This window comes from Borostomias antarcticus, assembly GCF_949987555.1.
Source record: "Borostomias antarcticus genome assembly, chromosome: 11".
Lineage (NCBI taxonomy): Eukaryota > Metazoa > Chordata > Actinopteri > Stomiiformes > Stomiidae > Borostomias > Borostomias antarcticus.
The window spans coordinates 8196078-8222897 of NC_140244.1; the positions used below are offsets into that span (position 1 = coordinate 8196078).

The following is a 26820-nucleotide window of genomic DNA, read 5'->3' on the forward strand; positions in this document are numbered from 1 at the left end:
GGTGTCGGGGGAGCCGAGGCCATGTGGGCGTGTTGGTTGAGCGTCACAAAGTCCTGCTGAGTTTGCATGTCTCATGTCTCAGTTGCAAGCAATGTCAATTCTTCTGTCTGTGATGATGTCACGGATGAGTAGTGCTTTATTGTTTAGAGAGCGATTCTGAACAAGTCCCTTACTGTTCTATTTTCAGCTTAGGCCGTCTGAGATAAAAGTGTGAGACGTGGCCTGGTCCAGTGTCTCCAGTAGAACCCCTACAGCTGAGGTCCAATCCCTCACCATCCAGGCCTTCTGGAAGATTGTACTCATACCAAGTTCCTCTAACAACAGGAAATGGAGACGAAGGAGACTAACAGAGAGAGATCATAGTAGGGTAGGGACTACACGGTACTAGGGCACACTGCCAGTTTCTCTTCAAGCAGTGTGAAATGAAACTTTTGTCCGGTAGCTGTCTTTCAAGGCATTTCAAAATAAAGGTCACTGAAAACAATTGTACTTTTTTTTCTTTTTCCTCACTTGGCATTGGGCTGATAAACTGTATATTGGTTGGAGTATATCTGATATACTGAATAATATTTGGAGGGCCTATTCATGAGTTAATAAGTGATTCATAATGGGCAACCTTAATCTAAATCTATGCAAGCAAAGACAGTGTCAGCATATCGGAAGAATAATGGCCGGGTTTCCCGATAAAGAACGTTCTTAAGGAACCCTTTTAAGCAACCATTTGTATGGGAGTTAAGAAGTACTTTGGAGTTAAGTGCTTCTTAACTCATTTGGGAAACCCGGCCAATATGGGTAAGACCATTGTAAGAGGAGAAGTTTTTTTGTGTGTTTAAAAATATTATAATTATAAATTGTTATCGGTATTGATCGATCCTGAGGAAAATAATCAGTGATCGGTATCGGCCCCCAAAATCCAGATCGGAGCATTTCTACTATTAAAAATGGAAAAGTAGGCTACTTACATTCTTGACACTATATCCCAAAACACAGACATGAGAAAAAAAGAGGGAAAAAAGGTAGCCTTAAAACTGACTTGGCTGGTTCAACATTTTACTCCATTCTCACGCTCAGGCCAACCTACAGTTTATTTGCCCGAAACACAAGATGGTCCCCGTTTGAAGAAGCCAGTGCCGATCTCTTTTTATTCACTATATTTCCAGGAGAGAAAAAGACACGCACAGACCAACATCCAAAGTACACGGTGGTTTGAAGATTGCTGGGAGTGCAAATCACTCTGGTTCTGAACTCTCCAATTTCAATCAATAAAAGTGCCAACACGCATGTGTGACTGACTCCTGGGAATTATTAAGCGATTTTGCTTATCGGTTTGATTCTTTATTGATTTTCTTATTGATTCCTATCAAATTTCAGTGTAGAAAGAGTAGGCTATAGGGATGTAACGATAACCGATATAATCAGTGGTGTAGTGGAGGGTAAACTCAGTTTAGTCACCTCTTGAAAATGAGGCTGAGAGTTTACTCACCTCTTTTCAGATCAACTGTATCAACTTTCACATCAATGAGGAGAAACAAGGTGGCACACAACAGAGTTGACCCACTTCTGTATTTACCACTACACCCCTGGGCAGGGTTTCCATTAACCAGCAATTATCGCTTTTTGTTTGGGAAAATCTGTTGAAGTCTGACATTTAAATCTCTCTGGTCATAATGTCCTGGTCACAATTTCCACGTATTCTGATTCCTTCTATATAAAGAAAACAAATATTCATTATTTGTGTGTGTAGGCTATAGGTCTATGCGATGAATGAATCAGCCGTAACCTTTTCCTTTTTAACATTATTGATAAGGTATGCAATGACCATTCTCAGAGTTAACGATTCCCATTCTCGATTCCCATCCCTACTACTGTCATGTCATGCACTGCACGGCCCACGCGTGACCTCAGGACGCAGATGCGGTATTGCCGTTTTATTCCCCACAATCGAATACTAATTTTCACAATCAAATGTATTTTACACTGGTATTTTACAATTCAAATGCGTATTCGAATTTACAATATTTGTTGACAGCCCTACACGGTAGTTTGAAGACAAAAAAAAGGATCAATCCAATCTAGATAAAGCTAAAGGAAATATACCAGCAACAAACTCAACAAAGTGACTCGTAGTGACTCAGCATCATTTCATATAGTCTCTCTTCTCTATCTCTCCCTCCATCCGTCCAGCATGGTGGGAGGATGACGTCATTCTCATGTTTTCCATGCGGGGAGACAGATTGTCAACACTGCATGAGCGGCTTGTCCTTACAGTCACGGCCAGTCTCCCGAATTCTGCCCGACTACTGGCAACGCACACACACCTCTTCACAAGTCTACTCATCTGGCTCAGTGTTACCAACAGTCAAAATCCTCTCAGTGAAAACAATCAATTATTCACACACTTAATGTGTGTCTGTGTGTGTTTACAAGATGTATGTGTACATGTGTGTGTTTGTGCGTGGTTGTGTACATCAGCATCTGTCAATGTACATGATCAGGAGTGAATGAGGAGGACCAGTGTCCAGGGAGAGGAGAGAGTTCAGTCTGCCCAGGATAGGCCCTCCGTTGCTGGGCTCAGAGGCTCCTCCTCCCTCCCTCCCTGGCTGGCTGGGCTTCAGTCACAACTCCGGCCCAGATTCGGTTTCTACCCGGTTGAGTTGATCAGAGGGCTGAGAGACATCAGACCCCCCCTGGACTGACTCTCCCCCAACCTCACACCAACTCCCCCGGCCTCACACCAACTCCCCCCAACCTCACACCAACTCCCCCAACCTCACACCAACTCCCCCAACCTCACACCAACTCCCCCAACCTCACACCAACTCCCCCAACCTCACACCAACTCCCCCGGCCACACACCCGCTCCCCCGGCCACACACCCGCTCCCCCGGCCTCACACCCGCTCCCCCAACCTCACACCCGCTCCCCCAACCTCACACCAACTCCCCCAACCTCACACCAACTCCCCCAACCTCACACCAACTCCCCCAACCTCACACCAACTCGCCCAACCTCACACCAACTCCCCAAACCTCACACCAACTCCCCCAACCTCACACCAACTCCTCCAACCTCACACCAACTCCCCCGGCCTCACACCAACTCCCCCAACCTCACACCAACTCCCCCAACCTCACACCAACTCCCCCAACCTCACACCAACTCCCCCAACCTCACACCAACTCCCCCAACCTCACACCAACTCCCCCAACCTCACACCAACTCCCCAAACCTCACACCAACTCCCCAAACCTCACACCAACTCCCCCAACCTCACACCAACTCCCCCAACCTCACACCAACTCCCCCAACCTCACACCAACTCCCACGACACTCTCCTGTCTCTCTTTGACCATCCGCTGCCTCACAACAGGACTCTCAGACATGCAGGTTTTCAAAAAAGACGGAGCCACAAGATCGATGTTCTTACACTCCTGACCATCACAGCTGAACCCCGTAAGAGAGAGAGAGAGAGAGGGGGGGGGGGGGGGGGGAGAGAGAGAAAGAGAGAGAGAGAGAGAGAGAGAGAGAGAGAGAGATGGCTATCTGAATATCCTTCCCTCCATCCACCTCTTCACCACCCGGTAACAGCCTGTCACAAGAGAGCTGTGAGAGAGAACCGCCAAAGAGACGCTTGCAGAGAAACAGTCAAACTGGAGCCGGCGTGCTTTTCAAACCCCCCTTTGGTTCTCTCAGCTTTCTATAAACAGACCTGAGAAAGGGCATTGGGAGACAGTGTGGGATAATCCCTGTGTCCCAGTTCTCCATCCTTTCCTCTGAGGAAGCCATTTATCCACCGACTGTGGATTAAACGGGGCTGATACAGAAAACTAATTAAAGCACTTGCGCTTTGCGCCCTGTGTAAGACAAAATAAGCACAGGGCTGTTATTGAAGGCTCTGAAATCCAGATGCGTTGAAATCCGTGTAGGGGAGCCCAGCGCACACCTTCGGGAAGAAGGGTAGAGACGGCCAGAGAGCCCTCTGAATGAAGATGGAGAGGCACCGATACGCGCGCGCGCGCACACACGCACGCGCACACACACGCACGCACGCACGCATGCACGCACGCACGCAAACACACACACACACCGTCTGTCACTATATGGCTCTGACTGACTCTGAATATGACTCTCTGGCTCTCTGACTGACTCTGAATATGACTCTCTGGCTCTCTGACTGACTCTGAATATGACTCTGGCTCTCTGACTGACTCTGAATATGACTCTGGCTCTCTCACTGACTCTGAATATGACTCTGGCTCTCTGACTGACTCTGAATATGACTCTGGCTCTCTGACTGACTCTGAATATGACTCTGGCTCTCTGACTGAATATGACTCTGGCTCTCTGACTGACTCTGAATATGACTCTGGCTCTCTGACTGAATATGACTCTGGCTCTCTCACTGACTCTGAATATGACTCTGGCTCTCTGACTGACTCTGAATATGACTCTGGCTCTCTGACTGACTCTGAATATGACTCTGGCTCTTTGGATCTCTGACTGACGGACTGGCTGTCCTGTCTGACCCTGCCTGGACCACTGTTAGGCTGCCCTTACATAACCCCTCCTGGCCTTAAATCTCAACAACAGCTGGTCAGCATTGGCCTGTGATAACAGCGTGTGCGTGTGTGAAGCAAGCCATGCATGTGAACAGGGTCCAAAATTAACACCGTTTTTTAGCCGATGGCTGGTAAAATATCTGTCTGGATGGGGGGGGGTTCTGCGTGGCTGGAAGCCAGCGCACCTAGTATAGCGTTTGTCAGGTTATCCCTCCCTCCCTCCCTCCCTCCCTCCCTCCCTCCCTCCCTCCCTCCCTCCAATGTTGGCCTGCATCTCTCTGTTGGCACCACAAGAGGCAGTAGTTGGAACCAAAATCAACCCGCCGATCTCCACTGCACAAGTGGTCAGAGCATTGGACTCCCACCCGGGAGACTGGGGTTCAAGACCCGGTGGGGATGACTTTATGGGACTATACCCCCAAACCTCCACACGTTCATCCTTTCACTCCAACCTTTTTATCCCTTACCTAAATTCCACAAGTAGAGTAGTGGTCAAAGCATTGGGCTCCTATGCGGGACATTCTCAGAGATTACCGTCTACTTACTTCACCACCTAGAGGGTGGCTGCTGCTAGTTGTTGTGAGCTCATGAGCTAACTGGCTATCCCGCTCTTATTGTGCTGGATTAGCATTGGAAGCATTAGAACTGATGTGTCCAGGCGACAAGACCTATCTTAATTTATCAGACATCATTTCATGTCATTTAAGCTATTTCAGTGGCATGACTAGCTTCTGTCCTACCAGTCCTGAACAGAAACAAGCCAGCCATGCACATAAGCCAGGCTGGACCTGGCCTGGTTTATAAATCTCGAAGTTTGCTTAGGAGTGGCGTACGCATTCTTTTGTGCGTACGCAAGCTTTATAAATGAGGCCCCTGGTCTGTACCTGTGTAAAGTGCCTGTGTAAAGTCCCTGTGTTCAGTGCCCGTGTTCAGTGCCCGTGTTCAGTGCCCGTGTTCAGTGCCCGTGTTCAGTGCCCGTGTTCAGTGCCCGTGTTCAGTGCCCGTGTTCAGTGCCCGTGTTCAGTGCCCGTGTTCAGTGCCCGTGTTCAGTGCCCGTGTTCAGTGCCCGTGTTCAGTGCCCGTGTTCAGTGCCCGTGTTCAGTGCCCGTGTTCAGCGCCCGTGTTCAGTGCCCGTGTTCAGCGCCCGTGTTCAGTGCCCGTGTTCAGCGCCCGTGTTCAGCGCCCGTGTTCAGCGCCCGTGTTCAGCGCCCGTGTTCAGAGGCCTGTGTTCAGAGGCCTGTGTAAAGGAGAGGAAAGGATGGGGATCCTTAGCTGGGAGTCAGCTGATTAGAGGAGGGTTAGATCGACTGTCTGAGCATCGGGGGAGGGAAGTCAAAAACAACACCAGACTTGAACTACTGCTCCCCTGACCACAGTACAACCCCGTCACCACAGCTCACTGAGCCCACACAATACTGGTCCGATACATGCGTCTGCTGGTGTGTGTGCGCTAGAATGGCATTTTGCACCACCCGCAGGTTTCAAATGTCACACGCATATTGCAAAGTTCATCATTTCCCAAAGACACCCACCCACACACTAGACACTCGGCTGATGGATAACTGCAAGAGGAGAATGCCCCCCCCCCCCCCCTCCCCCAATGCGCCCGCCCCGCCCTCGACACTGACCCCTCTACACCTGTTGACACCTCACTGTTGGGATGTCTTCATCATGGCTGACACAGCAACAGCACCGGACACAAGGGCTGGGGATCTCTAGGCACCTCACGATTTCATTCAGAGGGCAAGGATTCGATTAGAAAACGATTATCGATGCATCTTCATTTTCTATCTGCGATTACTGCTTTTCCTCCAGGCTCTGCCCCGGGTGGAAATGTGAAATGTGGTGTCTCATGTTTGTTGTGTTCCCAAAGTATTTAATTTGTGCTCGACACAACTTGCATACGATGTGGCTTTTGTCCAGGTCTTTTTTCCCTTCATCTTCATAGAAGTCAAAGTGCTTCCATACATCCAGCGGGTGCCGGTGGGATTTCTTTCTCATGCTCTGCCATCTTCACCAAAACTCAAACGTAAACACGATGCACATTGTTTTACAGAACTTAAGATTAAATAACTTTTTTTTCTAAACGTTTCACCATCAAGCCGAAAGGAATTTACGCTTACGGCGCAGGCCTTTTAAAAATTTTATATTTTAAATATTTTTTTATTTTGGATTATGAGTTCCACATCGTGCGATGCACAATTCAAGAGGACACACACACATACAGTAACACACACGACATGGTATGGTAATAATGAAGATGTCAACTACAGCGTTCATACAGCACCAGTCAACAGCAGTATCAGATAGGACACCAGGAAAGTGGAGGGAGCCAATTTAGAGTATTGACTATTATTGAGACACAGCCGGTGGAGCGAGGAGAGGAAAGCTCTGGCAGAATTAACACAGGCCCCCATGGATGAGTCATCATTGGCTAGCAGCATCACAACCAAGCCGGAGACGTAATTTCGGTGCTACTGAACGCCTCTCTCTGCGTCACTGCTACAGAGAGGTAGATGTTGTCAAGGCAGTAAACATCACTGGAAGGTCTCTATGGGGTCTCTCTCTCTCTGTGTGTGTGTGTGTGTGTGTGTGTGTGTGTGTGTGTGTGTGTGTGTGTGTGTGTGTGTGTGCTGCGTGTGTGTGTGTGTGCGCGTGCATGTGTCCCAGGCCATGTATCTTGTCTGGCTGACGACCGAGGAATTTTGACAGGGTCTTCCCCCCAGTAAGAATGCTAGCTCGCTACGCTAGCAGCTGGCTGGGGAGCTCCACACAGTCACAGAGGTGAAGAGGCCAGGCCTATCCAAGAGGGGGTCCATCCATCTGTGTGTGTGTGTGTGTGTGTGTGTGTGTGTGTGTGTGTGTGCACTAAGTGAACAAACATGGCCCTCCTTTGCCAGAGGCCTCAGATGCTGCTCCCACAGTCATCAGTGTAAACACAGTCTCTGGAGGACGAGAGACTAGAGAGGAGACTAGACTGAGACAGACCACGACGCATCTGACTCCAATATCACTTCACATACAGCGGCCATGTTTCTACTACTGCAGCCTCTCTCCCAGGACAATAGTTGCTCCGTGCAACAATATAAAATCTCCTGGACTCTGGCTCATGACCTGGCTAAGGTCGTCAAAAGTATCGATACTTCGGTAGGATACTGGGTTGGCCTTCTCACCTGTCGTAGTATGTGTGTACTATGATCGCAATAAAATAAAATAAAATTGTATCAAATATTTGTGCATTTCTGGCTCAAGCTGTGCATCTGAGCGTGTGCCTCTGGCTTCATATGCAGTCCAAAGCCATGAAGACTGATGCAGGACAACCTATGCTGGCTTTCCTGTCAAAGAACCTTGCGATCGCAAAAAAGCTAAAGTTGCCCAAACACGTACACACCATATTTATACACCACACACACACACACACGCAAAAAAAACTTTGGACATTTCATTCATGCCTAAACATCCACAGCTTTGTACAGTTATTAAAGTTTCTGTTCATAATTTTCTTGTTTTATTGTATTTATACTTTATTTATACAGGGAAACCCACTGTACTGTGTTTACAGGAGAAGCAACATTACAGAAAAATACTAGCCTAGATCAATAATAACTACATAAATAATGTGTAGGCCTACAAGGTAGGGAAAAGATTTAAGAATAGTAGACTAGTAACAATGTTAATCTTGTTCCGTGTCCGTGTTCAGTGACTTCTTCTGTACCAGCACTGTGTGCAGGTTGGTAATAAAAACAAATTATGATATTTTGTGTGCCTTTTTTTATTTTTGCCATGGTATTGGAATGGGTATCGAGGATAATTAATATAATTTTTATACTAGTATTGTATCAATGTTTAAAATTGAGGGATTGTGACAACCCTAGACCTGGTCTGGTCCTTATTAGCCTAGCCTAGGCCTGCTCGGTTCTGGTCTCACTTGGCTTGTCCTGGCCTAGTCTGGCCTGGTTTGGTCTGACTTGGCTTGGCCTGAGTCTGACTTCACCAAGGCTAGGAGACGTTTGGCCTTAATAGTATTACATGCCAACACAGTCAGCCAGGCATACCACCGCTAGGCTGCGTGTGTTGACTGCTCTGTGATCAATGTCATTGCCAAGGTCATTCCCTCCACTTCTCCCCCGGCTCTGCTCACCTGGCTGCTACATAGGGGAAAGAATGCCAGACGTCCAGATCATCAGCGAGATGGTATTCTTCCGACTCGGGCGTCCAGTTACTGCCGGTCAGTCAGTCGGTCAGACAGACACACTGCGCTTGTAAAAGGCTCAGGCTAGCAGCAGAGCTCTGCAGCCTGCATGAGATGTATTGCATCAACGTAGGCTATTTTTTTTGTCATGTCCAATCATGCATTCTATTCTGCTCTAATTCTATTCTGTCACACATATATAACAACAAACACTTCAATTAACTTCACCCGTGTCTTTGATTACTGTAACTGACCACTTGTGTATACAGAAGGCCTACAGTAGCTTGCAGACCAATACAAGGAAGAAACCCTCCTGAACTCAATCTGCCACTTCAACAGTCTTTGAAGCTGCTGTCCTAGTTTTCCAAGCCTCACCTGCCATCTTCCCCTGTGGCAATTACCACCAGCAGCTCTGACAAGACAAGGTTTTTTTGGGACAACAACACCAACTACTAAAGACAGTCTTCTCTTAATGTACTGCCTGACTGTGGTAGTGGACAGTGCTCAGCGATTCAGTCTCAAAACGGCTGTCCTGTCCTGTCCTGTCCTGTCCTGTCCTGTCCTGTCCTGTCCTGTCCTGTCCTGTCCTGTCCTGTCCTGTCCTGTCCTGTCCTGTCCTGTCCTGTCCTGTCCTGTCCTGTCCTGTCCTGTCCTGTCCTGTCCTGTCCTGTCCTGTCCTGTCCTGTCCTGTCCTGTCCTGTCCTGTCCTGTCCTGTCCTGTCCTGTCCTGTCCTGTCCTGTCCTGTCCTGTCCTGTCCTGTCCTGTCCTGTCCTGTCCTGTCCTGTCCTTCTTTAAGATGTTTCCCAGTGAGCTCAAATGAGATTTGGGAAGCTTTAAGCAGCATTGACATCATCAGCGGGCGGGAGAGCGGTTATCAAGCTAGCCTCAGACCGGAGAGCACAGCAGGGCCAGACCATCAGAGTCCTGCTCCGCTAAGAACACCCAGAAAGACAGACCGCTTCTACCGCTAAGAAGACCCAGAAAGACAGAGCACTTCTAGGAAAGCACAAGCCCTGAGGAATACACACAGGTTACTTAGCTACTTTTTTTTGTACATTGTTCTTTTCTTTAGCTTCAACTTTTTTTTTTGCACTCGTTTTTTGTACTCGCCCTTTGCACTGTCCTCTCTTTGCACTGTCCTGTCTCGTTCCTGCACCCTGTCCAATGTTGTCTGAATGTTCTGCACCTCACCCGAAAGCAAACTCCCAGTACGTTGTAAAACTTCACGGCAATAAACGGATTCTGATTCTAAACTTGCTTTTTGTGCAGGGGTAAGTCTCCCAGTCAATGGGAGGAACACACTCTGTCACTCGCACCACTGCTGCTGCTGATTAGGCTGAACAAACACCTTGAGCAGGTTACAACTTTATAATCTGTGTCCAACAGTACTACAGGAGAACACACCTCACATTTCCACACTTCTCGTGATTCTACAGTTCACACCCCCCAAACACCTCACACCCCCCCAAACACCTCACACACCCCAAACACCTAACACCCCCCCCAAACACCTCACACCCCAAACACCTAACACACCCCAAACACCCCCCCCCCCCCCCCCCCCCACACACACACACACACACACACACACACACACACACACACACACACACACACACACACACACACACACACACACACACACACACCAAATACCTTACAAACCCCATACACCAATACTACTTAAGAGAAGTGACTAGTTGCTATGGGGATGTCCGCTACTGTAGGGTTAAGGTTAGGGTTAGGGTTCAAACCCAGGAGGTACGGCTATCAGCTGGAGTCATATCATTCAAATCATGGCTATCAGCTGGAGTCATATCATTCAAATCATGGCTATCAGCTGGAGTCATATCATTCAAATCATGGCTATCAGCTGGAGTCATATCATTCAAATCATGGCTGATCGGACTGGGAAGCTAGAAGCCTGTTTCTCTAGTCACATGATGGAATAATAGATTTAATAGTAGTATTTCACAGGTGTTGAGAAGGGCAGTGATGCAACCTTCCCACTAAAAATAATCCTGGCTGAATGAAGGCAGAGAAAGTAGAGCCCGGCACAGCTGTCTACCCCTCTGCCCTTTCAGAACAGCTAGCCCAAGACCCCAGACATAGCCCAAAAGCCCAGACCTCCTACTACAACCAAGCCTAAGTATGAGCTAGCCTGCACAGCTAAAGGTTTAATACAAAACAGACCTACAATGGATAGCCCTGCGCGGTGGCTAGCCTACTACCGCCTGGGCTCGCCTGCCACTGGCTAACAGCAGAACAAACCTGCTGACACTTGAAGCCTGCGCCTCCTCTCTCCGTTACCTGCTTCTACCTCCTGATCCAGGTCCTTGCTCAGGCCAGCGATGAGAGAGGAGGGCAGAGAGCTGCTCGTTCACCGTTCGTCCACGCCTCTATTCGGGCAGGCAGGGAGCCACGCTGCAGAGGACCATGTTATTCCCAGAGCAGCACAGCGACACTGACTCAGGCACGTTCCAACCCCCCCCCCCCCCCCCCCCCCACGCACGCACACCCAGGCGCGCCACGCACGCACGCGCGCACACACACACACACACTGAGTGCTGGGTTACAAAAACAGCAGCAGCAGCAGGGTCGGCCACCAGGGAGGTTCTATAGACACACACTGGCCAGACCACCCCTCAGGACTCACAGGGTGAAGCTCACAAGCTGGGAAATGGAGGGAGAGAGAGGGAAGGAGGGAGGGAAGGAGGGAGGGAGAGAGAGGGAAGGAGGGAGGGAAGGAGGGAGGGCGAGAGAGGGAAGGAGGGAGGGAGGAGAGGGAAGGAGGGAGGGAGGAGAGGGAAGGAGGGAGGGAGGAGAGGGAGAGGTGACCTCACTAAGCCTCTTTCCTGTTGAACCGTGACAGTACAGTTTGTTTATTAGTTTGCAGGATGAGGTGAGACTAAAATGGTCATAATACTGGCACGGAGGGAGGTTGATTAAGAGTTCTACACCTACGAATGCCACCCTGTGGCTGCCTGGCTGGCTGGCCAGCTGAATGACCGGCTGACTGTCTGGCTGTTAGAATGACAGGCTGGCTATGTCGGCAGCATTGTGGAGCTAATTTTAACTGACGTCCATCTAGGATTGAGATGCCTGGGATGAATCGGGAGGCAATTACACTAGCAGGGATGTGGGGTGAGTAAATAAGTCAGGACACGCCTCCAAGCCCTGGGTCTTTGTCTAAGCCTGTCACGTAGCGGTAAATATTACAGCAGGTGAGAAGGCCAACCCGGACGCCTCTGGACAAGGTGACAGCCTCACAACAAGCAAATCTTCATCACCCTAGATCTAAATGCTATGTCAACACAGTGGAAATCTTTTGGCCACTGAGACCAGGTGATTGAGATACCCAGTAGCTAGGCCATCTACTGAATATTGAGCTTAAAGATCTTCTTGTTCATATATCTCATACGGCACATGTACATGTATGACCGTGTTATAACATTATAATAACTTGTGTCCTGATCGCTCCTGTCCATTCTGTGAGGTCTATGGAGGCTGGGGTGGTTAAAGGCTGGACCTGCTTCTGTCTGTCCCCCAGGTGGGTAAGGTAATGGAGCCATGCATCACTGTGTCAGGAGCTTGCTGGTGCTATGCCCTGCACTGCTCAGCCACACACACACACACACACACACACACACACACACACACACACACACACACACACACACACACACACACACACACACACACACACACACACACACACACACACACACACACACACACACACACACACACACACACACACACACACACACACACACACACACGGCAGACAAGCACAGCTCACCAACACACACGCACATACAAAGACTATACAGGACTTGGGGCTGATAAATATGATAGATGCCACCCTTGACCTTGGACACGGCACTGTGGCATCAACAAACAGCATCTCCTTATCTCCTGGGCGATTTGAACACACAGGTCGATGATTATTGGCATAGATGCACATAACCAACACATCATATGGACCATGTTGGAAATAAGTGTTTACACTTTCACATGTCATCCCATGGATTACTGTTTTTACTCAATCCATAAATAAAATCAATCAATCATATACAAAAACAGCGATCATCAATCCTCCAAGATGATTATTCCACATTGGAGCGCCTGTATTCAAGCAGGCAAGAATAATTTTGCACAGCATCAACCGAGAGACTGGGATAGGCCAACACAGAGTGGAGGGGAAGAGAGAGATAAGTCCCAGGCTGCTTAAGACAGACATTTTGTGAGAGAACAGAGTGAGAAAGCCCAGCTGACCGTGCCAGACTGGCGAGACGGGACAGATCCCAGTCGCAGGAAGGAAGAGAGAAAGAATGAGACAGACAGGTAGCCAAACACCATGGAAAATATGACCCTGCTGGAGCGGCTGCACCTGACATTCTCCTGGCTCCGTACGCTGCCAGCTCAGGGATGAAGTCAAATATTTAGACTGGAGGATCGTCGGGCTGTTGAGTGGGTAGCCTGACGATGTGTACTTGCGGGACAGGCTCGGAGGTAATAGCCAATAATTGAGGCTCTCCTTTTTTGCCCTTTTTTGTGGAGGGACGAATGAAGGTCGCATCCCGATCTTCCATCACGCATTTTACAATGTCAGCAGCTTCGGCTTATCATTGCTGAACAAGACCTTTCATTGAATTTCTTGCATAGAAGGGAGTAAATACGGGACAGCGTCACATGGCGTTCAACTGAGGCAGCTGTGCTGACACAGACAACAGTCCCATCAAAGTTAACAACACTCTCACGCCCTACTTCCTTTACTCCTCTGATGCACCCCTATCTCAACACTGAGTATGCTGGGGAGGTCACCGACCAACACAATGTGTGTGTGTGTGTGTGTGTGTGTGTGTGTGTGTGTGTGTGTGTGTGTGTGTGTGTGTGTGTGTGTGTTATGCATGCGGCGTGCAAGTATGGCATGTAGGCTACCTGTGTGTGTGGTGCATGAGTGTGCCGTTGCGATCTTACGTTTGGATTTGTATACGTACGTGTATGCGTGTGTGTGTGTGTGTGCGCACGCGTGTGTGAAATGGGTGACCTCCAGAGGGACAGCATCAGGCCTAGAAGGGGGGGTGGGGGGGGGGCTCTGTAATGGAAAAAAAGGATCTTATCTGGGACAGAGCCACATTGAGCACACAGATGTTAACTGACGAGGGCGGCAGCAGTGCCTCTGGGGGGGGAATGACACACCTCAAGCTGGTGAAAGAGAGAGAGAGTGGTCTGGTGGCGGTGATGACACAGGCCAGGGTTAGGGACATTCTCAACATTGTTGGCCACCCTGACAAGGGTTCACCACTAACAATTAAACCCCCGAACTGGACTGGTGTGGTGGGGTGTGGTGGGGTGTGGTGTGGTGTGGTGTGGGGTGGGGTGGTGTGGTGTGGGGTGGGGTGGTGTGGGGTGGGGTGGGGTGGGGTGGGGTGGGGTGGTGTGGGGTGGGGTGGGGTGGGGTGGGGTGGGGTGGGGTGGGGTGGGGTGGGGTGGGGTGGGGTGGGGTGGGGTGGGGTGGTGTGGGGTGGTGTGGGGTGGGGTGGGGTGGGGTGGTGTGGTGTGGTGTGGTGTGGTGTGGTGTGGTGTGGTGTGGTGTGGTCTGGTCTGGCGTCGGCCCTCATCATGTCAACCGGACCAGGGTCATGGTGTTAACGTCACAGGCTGCTGTTGTTGTTGTTGACGTTTTTAACGCTGCAACCCATTTTGTGGGAAAATATTGAGGGAGGGAGATTTTAATCCATTTAGGTCTCGCCAGTCAATCCAACAACTTTGTAGCCTAGTTACAGTGCATTATCCTGGAGATACGCTGCTAGAATAGCACAGAGGGAGTATAGAGGGTAGACCACCAGTCCATCAGAGAGAGGCTTCACACAGTCTACAGCTGGACACACCACCACACTGATGTCCCCTGGCCATTTGCTGTGTGGTGTTATACAGCTGCTGCCCTGTGTCTGATCTTAATCTGAAAATCATCAAAGAGAAAACAGAATTGTCTAGCTGGACTGTCTGTGACTTGAGACACCCCTGCAGATCCCAGAGAACAACACACAGCTGCTGTGGTCCTCTGACAAAGACTTTAAAAAATAAAAATAAAATAAAAATAAACAAACATGGACATAGATCCAACCATCAAGCCTCTAGCAGAGAGGGAAGCCTACAGCTGGCTAGCTCTGAATGGCAAGGCTATACCAAAAAATTCTAACCATGCTGTCCCTGCATATGGTGGCTGATAGGAGATGGTTACACTTCTACAGGCGAAAGAACGGAGAAAAGGGCAGTAAATCAAAGCACTACGAAGAACTAGTCGGGCTAAGTCACATTTGATCTCCCGTGCGTATTACGTAATCACATTGGTCCACATCTCGGATGGCGATGGAAGACGTTTCCCCATGTAATCATCTCTTTGACATAAACACACCGTGTACATAATCCATAATCTGATAAAACGTAGTTGTAAACTTTTTTTTCTTTTTTATCGCGGTGCTATAATACAACTGACCTTAGTAGCTAAGCTTTAAATGTGGCGACACGGATGCCAGTCTACCGTAACTGACAGTTAAATGACATACATCAACAGTCATACATCATGGGAGGAGGATGCTTGACATCTTGTTTTCCATGGTAGGGCTTAGCAATGCAATACATTTCGAGTCATGATTTTTCAGCTGTTGCCATCTAGCTAGCTGCAGACAACTTGTATCCCCTTGTCAAATAAACAAGCAAGCAGTAGCGTTGACTAACGTTACTCTAACTGTAATATTATATTAGCCAGCGATAGCTACCCCCGTTTTTAAAAAAAAATCCCAAGTGATGCCCAAGTTGCCAGCTAGCTAGCACGTAGACTAGTTAGAGAGCACATCATCACAAACATTACCCACCTAGCTATGTAACATTACCTGTTATGGAGAATCTCGCAGTAACGGGTGGCAGCAAGTGGAAATCATCGACGGGAGGACGACTAGGACAAGCTCTCTGGTGTAGCTAGCTAGCTAGCTAACGTTAGCTATCCAAGTAGCTAGTTAGCTACTCTGCCCGGGCAAAACAGCCGTCCGATTCAATTTAGCTTTGGTCAAGCTTTTATGTATGCTTATTACTAGCTAGTTCGATTTCTGTAACGTGAGCTAGCTATATATTCTCCGTTAGGAATCGCTAACATTGGGCCGTGACTCAGATCATAATGGCAGCCCAGCTACCGTTTCCAAACTAGGCTAGCTGGCAAGCTAAGGTTAGTGCTAACTTCCCCGTCCTCCCCCTGGCTGCATGTGTGCGTCTCGAATCTACTGACGATGCGGGTTCATCACCGTCCCGCGAATCCAAAAGACGGTCTAGCTTTCTGTCTGACTCCAAACTTGTAACTACTTTCCAAGTATTAGGCTACCTGGTTAATTAACCACCGCTAAAGGCAACCAGATTGAAATCGGGCTCATTTTATCAAAAAAGTACGGCTTATTAACTTGACCATAACTGGCCGCTGACACTTTCGTGAGACATTGTTGCCATCTACTGGACAAAGTACGGTAGATCGGTGTGATGGGGTAATTCGTTTAGGGTGTCCGGGTCACCCATCTGCGGGACCAGCAAGCTCCTATAGGGGGAGGCTACAATGATTCAAAACGAGGTGACATTTTTAAAATGACTTGTGATTCGCTGGTGAATGCACACGGATGACCGAGTTAACCAATCAATGAAGTTGTTGTTGGTCGTTGCCAGCAACCAACGTACACAATCAACATATCAGGAAGTGCTATTACAGCAATGATTTACTCAGTGGTTTTTGGCTTTATATAATCATCAAAATATGTTTCTCATCAAATAGTAACCAAGATTTCTGTAAACCGCGCAAGTCAATGACCACTATCAGCTAATATGAATCTCGGGTGAGTCTATCTTGCTTGCACTTAGCTAGATAACGTAACGTTAACCCTAAAATCAGCAAGGTTAGATAGCTAGTTGGCTAGCTAACGTTAGCAAACACAGCAGCAGTAACATTTACCACGAGTTTGAATGTAACTTTATCTAGCTACACGCTCACAACTAAAAGACACAAGAATAAATACACCCAAATGACGCCCCCACTTAGTCCTGTTGAAGTCAACGTTTGTTTCCTTTCTCTTGTAAACACGACACTTTGACAAGCTTAGATGTGCCATAGCTACAGTAGCTAGCTGTAGTATAGCTAATGTAAATGTCTGTATGTTCTGTGATGGATAGGGATGGCCTTATGTTTGAACTTGAAAATGGAAAGCCCCGGCTGATATTAACCAGTCATGGTAAGTTAAGCTCACACATAAGCTTCAAATGATGACACGTATATTGAAGTCATTATCACTGAATCAGGATCAGCATTTTATTTTAATATGAATGTGGTTTTCTTGAATGTCATTGCAGGTGTTGAGAAGAATCCAAATAAGGTAAGGCACGTTCTAGCACCACTAGACAGCCTACTTTTCAGATCAGCTTGTTGCCATGTACTGTATATGGTTTCCACATACTAGGAATTAGTGTGGGCCAAGGTGCATACACTGATGACACTATCAATACATTGTACATTAATACTGTTCTTTTCATAATGTATGACACGTTTATTCAGTAATTAAGTACATTGACGATGAAATCGTACTTTATTCTTCTCCTGTCAACATCAGATACTCTCCAGGCACAGACCGCAGAATGTCCTCAACTCAAAGCATCACATCTCTAATGAGCCGGTGTCAGAAGAGCCAGCGAGAATGCAGGGGAAGCGTCGAGAGGCCAGGAGGAAGGCTGCTGTCCCCAGCACTGAGGATGAGATGCCGCTGGTCGCATGCAACCCCCCAAGAACCAGGGTCAGGGATACCATAGAGAACAGTACCAAAGCAGTGTCCAGAGGGCAGCCATCAGATAGACCCAGACACAACATCACAGATAGGTCCTCCAAGGCAGCCAAGGAGACGGCGAAGGAAAGCATGGTGTGTCTGACCAACTCCCAGCTCCAACAGATCCTCACCTCCATCAACAAAGGCTCCTCGGTCAGCACAGAGACACAGGACACGGACAGCCAGACCAAAATAGGTGAGATGACGGAGAATAGCCCCTCAAATGCTGCCGCTGCCTCTTAGCAAGGCTAGGCTATCTAGGCCTATATAATAATATAATTCTGAATTGTTTGGTGGTTAATGTTATGATCTCCTGTCCATCATCACTCTATAGGACATGGGTCTAACTGTGGCTGTCAGTTCTACGAATTCTAGTTCTGTACCTAGTAGCTACAGAATAGACTTACTTGCAGTACCGAGATACCTTGAACCTGGTTTTGTGTGAATGTCCCCCAGGGATTGGTGAGGACTCAAGTGAGGTCGCTCTAAACAACGGGACAGGAGCAGGGGGCCATGGAGAGACTTTGGAAAGTAAACTGGCTGCTAACAATGGAAGTTCACAGGATAAACAGGAAGAAAAGTAAGATTCTGACCTGAGCGTGTCTACTGTACTCCCAAGAATGATCATTTGATTCCACATTACACATTAATCTATACAGTGTGAAATGTAAGCTGTTGTCTCCCCTTTTGTGGCGAAGAAGGAAGTTAAACGGTCTGTTCACTTCACTGGGAGAAAGAGAGAAGGACAAAGAAGCACTGGAGGCCCAGAAGGTACAATGGAGGAGAGAGCTAGGTAAAGGACCAGCACAGCCAGTGTCTGATTTCATTCTCATTGGAGCCCGTTATGGGCAGACAGTCATTATATCTATAATAGATGAGAGGCTTTATGCTAGGTTAGAGTTGGCTATGCTTGGTTAGGATCATTAGCATCATTCTGCTATTTATTTTGCTATGCTATACAGCTTGTCTGCCATGCAATGTAAAGCTATCTTATCTTCTTCGTTTGTCAACAAGATGAACAGATGGCCATGAAGAGACAGCAGCAGATGACTCCAGAGGTGAGGACAGAGTTTTGAGATATTTTACTCTGTTGAGGTTGATTGACATTTCTTTTACAGGTAGAATTTGCATGTTTCGGACTTCCATCGGGTCCGCTATGCTTGACAAACTAATCGAAGTGCACCGTTTAAACATGTTGTAGCTCATTCCTGCGGTCAGTGTTGAGAGACGGTTGTTGGTGTGTGGACAGGTGGTGGAGGGTGTGAGGAGGACGAGGTCGGGCACGGACGACACACACACACTGCATCCGGTCCAGAGCTACAACAGTCAGAGAGACCTGCCCGCTGCCATCCGATCGGCCTTCGTACTGGGGGTACTACAAGACATGACATCAGATACATATCGATACTCATTGGATAGTCTCACAGTGCAGTGAGATCAAATGAACTGAAGTAGGGCCTGCACACTTGTTTGCTCCAACGCATAGTCACATAATATGACCTTGAAGGGAACGAAACGTCCCCCCCAAAAAATGTTGGAGCAAAGTGTTGGAGCAAATGAGTGTGCTATTTGAGTTACGTTATATAGGCCAAGCACCCTAGCTAGTGATGTGTGTATGACTGTGTGTGTGTGTGTGTGTGTGTGCGTGTGTGTGTGTGTGTGCTGGGCAGGAGGCGAGTCCGATGGAGCATGCCTTCAGTGCCCAGAAGAGGGAGCAGCAGCGCGTGTGGCTGCAGGAGCTGAACCAGCAGAGAGAGGAGGACAAGCTCCGGCGCAGGCATGAGAGAAAACTGCACAGCCAGGTACAGTAAACCTAATGGACCACTCACAGTCTGGTACAGTAAACCTAATGTACCCCTCACAGTCTGGTACAGTAAACCTAACTAACCCCTCACAGCCAGGTACAGTAAACCTAACAGACCCCTCACAGCCAGGTACAGTAAACCTGTCTAACCCCTCACAGCCAGGTACAGTAAACCTAACTGACCCCTCACAGTCTGGTACAGTAAACCTAACAGACCCCTCACAGCCAGGTACAGTAAACCTGTCTAACCCCTCACAGCCAGGTACAGTAAACCTAACTGACCCCTCACAGCCAGGTACAGTAAACCTAACTGACCTCTCACAGCCAGGTACAGTAAACCTAACTGACCTCTCACAGCCAGGTACAGTAAACTTAACTGACCCCTCACAGCCAGGTACAGTTAACCTAACTGACCCCTCACAGTCTGGTACAGTAAACCTAACTGACCTCTCACAGCCAGGTACAGTAAACCTAACTGACCTCTCACAGCCAGGTACAGTAAACCTAACTGACCCCTCACAGCCAGGTACAGTAAACCTAACTGACCCCTCACAGCCAGGTACAGTAAACCTAACTGACCTCTCACAGCCAGGTACAGTAAACCTAACTGACCCCTCACAGTCTGGTACAGTAAACCTAACTGACCTCTCACAGCCAGGTACAGTAAACCTAACTGACCCCTCACAGCCAGGTGCAGGGAACTTAACTAACCCTCTCCCTCCCTCCGTCCCTCTCCCAGGCGGAGGACCATGAGCGCTGGACCATGCATTTTGACTCCCTCCAGAAAAGGCCGCCCCCTCCTCCCCCAGCTACAGAGAGGGGGGAGTCTGAGGCGCTGAGCTCTCTGAGCAGCCAGAGGTCACCGTCGGGGGCCTTGTCCCTGGCCTGGGAGGCATCCAGCACCTGTGGAGGGGACAGCCTGGGACGGGCTAGTGTGGACACCACTGGAGGACTCACACAGAGGGCCAGGTCAGACCCGATAGCCACGGCTTTGTCATGCCAAATAGTGTACGGGCTGCTAAAATGTTTCCGGGGTAAGAAGTCCGACTATTTTTTTGTTGCTAGCTCGCTAGCTAGCTTGTCTGGTGTCAGTAAACATATAATATCAACATTTCTAATTCATTTGAATAAAAAATATGTTTATAGAATTGAAAAACCCTGTCCACAAATGTTAGCTATCAGTCTTGTCCACGAGCATTAGCCAGCTAGGTAGCTCCCAACGTTGGCTACCAGCTCCTAAGTAGCTAACATTCATGGATGAGATTTTTCAATTCTATACATGTATTTCTTATTCAAATGGCATTAGAAACGTTGATAATATGTTTACTGACACCAGACAAGCTAGCTTGCGAGCTAGCAACAACAAAAAAATAGTCACAAAATGTTATTAGACAATCAGACTTCTTACCCCAGGCACATTTTGGCAGCCCAGACACTATTTGGCATGACAGCTTCTCATCACTTCAGCTTGTCCCCAACGGGAAATGAGTGTTTTTATGCAGGTCCATAAAATAGTACACACAAACAAGACAGAAACACACAGGCCTATGTAGGAGATTGATATTCATACTGAAGGCTAAGTGTGTAGTATGTTGGTCATATAGATGAGTACATAGATGTATTAACATTCCATATGTGAGTAAAGTTGTACAAGTAAGCATGTCAGGTACGCTGGGCCCATACGCTGTGCATAATAAACAAATAACAAATAAATCTACTTCAACTTGAATGCCCTGCATACCTCTGCCTGCGTCTGTGTCGCATATGTTCACTACGCAAGCAGAGCCAGGTTGTTTTATACATGACGCTGTGCTCCTGTGTTGCTTGGTAGTTACCTGCGCACCATGACGGCCCTATTGGACCCGGCGCAGAGAGAGGAGAGGGAGAGGAAGCGCTTCAAACAGCTGGAGCACCAGGTAGGCTGACCCAGGGGGACATGCTTCAGACCCTCGTCCCATTCGCTAATCTAATGTCCCGTCCTGTTCAAAACCCTGATGAAATACACAAGGATAGTGGGTTTCTGTGGATAGTGAAATCGACCGATTTCTTGATTTATCATGTTCACCAGAAGTCTAACAAGTGTTTACCCTTCTTCTCACACTCCTTCTGTTCGTGTGTGTGTGTGTGTGTGTGTGTGTGTGTCCATCCGTCCGTCCGTCTGTATGTGTCTATGTGTGTCCGTATGTGTGTCCGTGTGTGTGTGTGTGTGTGTGTGTGTGTGTGTCCGTCCGTCCGTCCGTGTGTGTGTGTGTGTGTGTGCGTGCGCCAGCGTGCTATCGAGGCGCAGGTGGAGGAGCGGCGGCGGCAGCGGGAGCAGGAGGAGGCGGCCAGGCAGGAGCAGGAGGAGGAGGAGGAGAGGAGGGTGGAGCTGGAGAGACGGCTACTGCAGCAGCAGTACCAGCAAGACACACAGAGACAGAGACACAAAGAGGTGAGGCACGGCCCTGACTACACACACACACACACACACTCTCCAACACTATAGCCTGAGACAGAAACCCAAGGAGGATATTTAATGCAGGACGTTTGACCATAGAGAATACTGACCACGTATCGTCATGTGGCGCAATCGATTCAGGAAGCCTCACGTGTTTATAGGATAGAACGACAAACTATTTCCACAAGGGACACCTTGATAGTCCTATTACAAAGGATCACTACGAAGACCCCTGCATCCAGTTGCAATCACACTAAACTCCCATCTCATCCATCCATGCATCCACCCACCCATTCATTCATTCATTCATTCATTCATCCATCCATCCATCCATCCATCCATCCATCCATCCATTCATTCATTCATTCATTCATTCATTCATTCATTCATTCATTCATTCATCCATTCATTCATTCATTCATTCATTCATCCATTCATTCATTCATTCATTCATTCATTCATTCATCCACCCATGCATCCACCCATGCATCCACCCATCCATCCACGCATCCATCCATCCATCCACACATCCATCCACCCATCCATCCCTCCCTCCCTCCCTCCCTCCCTCCCTCCCTCCCTCCCTCCCTCCCTCCCTCCCTCCTGTGTAGGAGCTGCTGGAGCGCCAGACGGAGCAGTTGCACCAGAGCGTGCAGCGGGCCCAGATGGAGGCCCTGAGGGACAAGCAGCAGATGAGGATCAGGGATCTGACCCGCAAGGGCCACGACGTCTCCCAGCTGCGCCGCTCGCTGGAGGGGGCCCCCGTCGCATCACACGGTAGGAAAACAAATGCACCCTAAACCCGGCTCCTCACGGGCGTGGGAACAAACGCACCTCTCTCACCTCGCAGGGCAGAAAAACATCCGAGGGGTTTTTGTTTTGTTTCGCGCTTCCAGTTCCAACCCTGAGGGACCAGGAGCTGACCGCCGGCCCGGGAGAGGGGGCCTCCAAAATGGCCTCTCCTAGGAAGGACACCGCCGTGCAGACCGGTAAGAAGAACACCTCAAACTCCACAACTCGAATTCTCTTCAAACGCTTCATTCAACCAAAGCATGACTTGACATCGTGTGCGTTTGCGTGTGTACGTCCAGATGTCTCAGACCGAGGGCAGGTCGCCCCGACCCCCAACCCCCCCGCGGAGCACTGCCCCCCACCCCTCCTCAACGCCAAGAGGTCGAGGCGAGACGCCCGGCAAGCTCAGCAGCGCCACCAAGGGGCCGGGAAGGAGAACGTCTGCCTGAACCCCCGAGGGGCCGGGAGAGGGGGAGCGGCGGGGGGCGTCGACCCGTACGAGGCCTTCGCCCGGGCGGACGGCGGCGTTGGCGGCGGAGCGCGGGGGGCGGCGCCCGGGGGGGACGGGCGGAGGCCCGACTGGAACACCCAGCGCCCCAGCCGTCGGTTCGTCCCCGCGTCGGAACGCTACCCCGCGGGGCTGCAGAGGACCAGGCAGGAGAGCCGGCTCCGCAGGCAGATGGAGCTGATGACCCTGGTGGAGAGGAACGCGGCGTCGAAGACCCCCCAGCCCGACCACGGACCCCCGCACTCCGGCCACCAGGACGGCCAGCTGAACCCCGCTAAGGGCCGGACCAGGGCCGGCTCACCCAGGAGGGTAGGCAGGGGGAACGGTGTCCTTGTTGGGGAATGTAACACAAGAACACATGAATGTGAAGCGCTTTTGCTGTTTCTGTTCTTGTTTGATACTCATTTAATTGTTTTGATGACTGGAACCTTATTGTCTTCCAGGGAGAGAGCTCTCACAAGGGTGCGTCCACTTCCACAGGCATCCACATCGAGAGGTGAGCCGGCACTGGACTGGACAGCTAGCTGCTACTATCAGCGTACCTAATATTAAAAAAATGAATCCTCTAACATCTTATCATTGAGTTGCTGGATGGTGTTATTTCGAAAGTCCCAGTTGTGATGACAGCGCTGACTTGTCCCACCAGGGGGCGCTCTCCCCCAGTCCCTGCTGTGAAGCACCGCCTCCAGACCCAAACCCAGCAGCTCCCCCGCCCCCCCACCCAGGAGGCCCACGGCGTCCCGCCCCTGTCAGAGTTTGTGCCCTACATGAGGACGGATGAGGTGTACCACCTGGACCCCCTGGCCCCCCTCTCCAGACCCCCAACTCAGCCCCAACATCAGACACACTCAGGTCAGTCCACAGCAAACACTATCCTACATATCTCAATCAACTCATCTCTACTTTCCTGGACATAGATTCAGACTTAGTCCCCTGATTCAAGTAAGTGTGTGTGTGTGTGTGTGTGTGTGTGTGTGTGTGTGTGTGTGTGTGTGTACATCCCTGTGTTGTCCCCGTCTCAGACGTTCCCCAGAGTGGAGCAGGGACCCCGGTGTCCCAGCGAGACCCCCTGCTGCACCCCGAGCTGCTGAAGAACCGGGAGAGACAGCAGGCCATCCTCAAGGGCCTGTCAGAGCTACGTCAGGTGGGGGCTGCGACCCGAAGACCTTATGTCGTTAACACACACTCCCTGGATCCCAAACCAACGTCCTAAGCCCCCTTTCTAAAGCCTGATTTTCTAGTCTATGCACGATGTTGTTTTGGGCTGACACAGACTGCCTACCAGAAGGAAAGATGCAGCAGCGTTCAGTGCGGTGCTTCGGCGTCGCCCCTAACATGTCCCTGCTGATGTGTGTGTGTTTGTGTTTCCAGGTGCTGACAGTGTGTGTGTTTGTGTGTTTCCAGGGCTTGACAGTGTGTGTGTTTGTGTGTTTCCAGGTGCTGACGTGTTTGTGTGTTTGCAGGGCCTGACAGTGTGTGTGTTTGTGTGTTTCCAGGTGCTGACGTGTTTGTGTGTTTGCAGGGCCTGACAGTGTGTGTGTTTGTGTGTTTCCAGGGCTTGACAGTGTGTGTGTTTGTGTGTTTCCAGGTGCTGAGGTGTTTGTGTGTGTTGCAGGGCCTGACAGTGTGTGTGTTTGTGTGTTTCCAGGTGCTGAGGTGTTTGTGTGTTTGCAGGGCCTGACAGTGTGTGTGTTTGTGTGTTTCCAGGTGCTGACGTGTTTGTGTGTTTGCAGGGCCTGACAGTGTGTGTGTTTGTGTGTTTCCAGGTGCTGAGGTGTTTGTGTGTTTGCAGGGCCTGACAGTGTGTGTTTGTGTGTTTCCAGGTGCTGACGTGTTTGTGTGTTTGCAGGGCTTGCTGCAGAAGCAGAGGGAGCTGGAGACGGGGCTCAATCCTCTCCTGAAGATCAATGGGGGGAACCACCCACATTTCCAACATGTGACCCACAACCCATAACCACCATTCACCAACTTCACACCCCATTCCCCAGTCTCTAGTCCCATCTCCAGACCCAGTTCAGTATCCCAGTCCCCACTCCCCATCTCCAGGCTCAGACCCCAAGCCTGATTCCCAGGTCCGGTCCCCAGATCAGCTCCAGGCACATAGCGGACTGGAACAGCACTTTACTTGGTGAGGTACATTATCTGACAGCTTTGTTTAAGTATTGGAAAATTGGCTGATTGGTAGAGGTGGTGGGAAAAATGATTCATCATGCAGTTCTATTCTCTACAGTTATTGATCGATTCACAAATTCCCAAAAATCGATTCTGTTATTTGCACTAATGTTGCAGTTTTGTTTTCAAAATGTTATATGTTTGCTGTTTTTTAATCATGGTGCAATAATTTTGCACGTGGGCTGTATTTAATGGGTTACTGTAGTCAAGCTGTGGAAGTCATTGAAAATTATAATCTATAACATCGAAAATCATCAATCATCGAAAATAATTTTGAAACCGATAAAGTATCGAGTCGAGTCGGGAGATCACTACCGATTCCCACCCCTACTGATTGATTTACAGTTACCAAACTGGACTGAAAGGCCTCTTAGAAAATACTCGGAAGGCATTGCACTTTTCCTTCATAAGTATTTTTGTACATGCTTTAGAATGTAATGACCTGTGTTGGAGTGGCTATGAATGTAGTTTTGTGATGGCCTGATTATTTGTGATAACTGGATTATTTAATGTGAAGTGTATAGCAGGTTACTTGGGTGGCCATAGGATGTACGTACGTGTGTGTTTTCAAAGATTCTAATCGGCCAAGTGTTATTGTGTCTGTGTTAATGTGTGTTAATGTGAATTAAAGTATTTCTTTTAAATTTTATTCTCAATTCTTGGGAAACTGGTGGCAATGTATATTTTCGACAAACAATTTATTTCACTATCCAAGTAACCAAAATACATAGTTAAACACCATCTCAGTCAATGACAGTCACGGTGAAGGTTGTAGGGATGATAGCCGTTGACATAATATACAGGAGGTTAGGGTTTAGGCTAGGCTGGGGGGTTTTGGAGATCAGCATGTTCTAGCACATATATGTGGAGAGGAATGGGGGGGTATTTTTATTGGGTTATGACTGTTTTATAGATCTTTTATTGAATCAATTTAACTTTTGTCACCTGCTCTGAGATTACAGGGTGTCCCATGGATGTAGTGTCTCTTTGCTCTCTACAGACACCTGGTCAGAAAAGCCCAACTCCATTCTGGCCGACCCATGTTTTACAGGGTCCCTATAGACTCCTTCATTCCTAAGGCAATTGCTGCCATCAACCATTAACTAATACTAAATCTTATTGTTGCACTTTGTATAGTCTACTACTTGCACCTTCTTTTACTCATTGGACTTGTTTCTTCAGATATTTCTTATGCTGCACCAGAATAGACCTTTCCTATTCAGGCGGCAAGTTCTGCCATCCCTAGTTCCTGTTGCTATGCCCCACAAGCTAAGTTAATAAAATGTCAACTGAACAGCACATACCTGATTATTCTCTCAAGGATTTCTGACAATATAGCTTATGCTATTTGCCAAATGCCACTACTTTGTCAAAGAGAATTCTACAGAAAGGCCTGAACTATTTTACACAAGGATACATCCATGAAATTTGGATTTTGGACGGAGCAGGTGACAACATACGAGTTGATGCTAGGTGCGGAAGGCACAGACGCCT

The 26820-nt window shown here is 48.9% G+C and overlaps 1 protein-coding gene across 1 annotated transcript; it reads left to right on the top strand.

Moving 5' to 3' along the window:
• Positions 1-16624: 16624 nt before the first annotated feature.
• On the top strand, positions 16625-25108 carry ccdc66 (coiled-coil domain containing 66; the record flags this gene model as incomplete). The annotated part of the gene is made up of 19 exons (XM_084445775.1): positions 16625-16635; positions 16970-17028; positions 17147-17169; positions 17404-17809; positions 18070-18193; positions 18312-18406; positions 18628-18671; positions 18863-18985; positions 19284-19415; positions 20157-20386; positions 21249-21333; positions 21687-21848; positions 22466-22631; positions 22751-22843; positions 22946-23463; positions 23598-23650; positions 23801-24006; positions 24177-24298; positions 25004-25108. The coding sequence occupies 19 exons, from the start codon at positions 16625-16627 to the stop codon at positions 25106-25108; spliced, it is 2757 nt and encodes a 918-aa protein (XP_084301901.1).
• Between the last annotated feature and the right edge of the window lie 1712 nt (positions 25109-26820).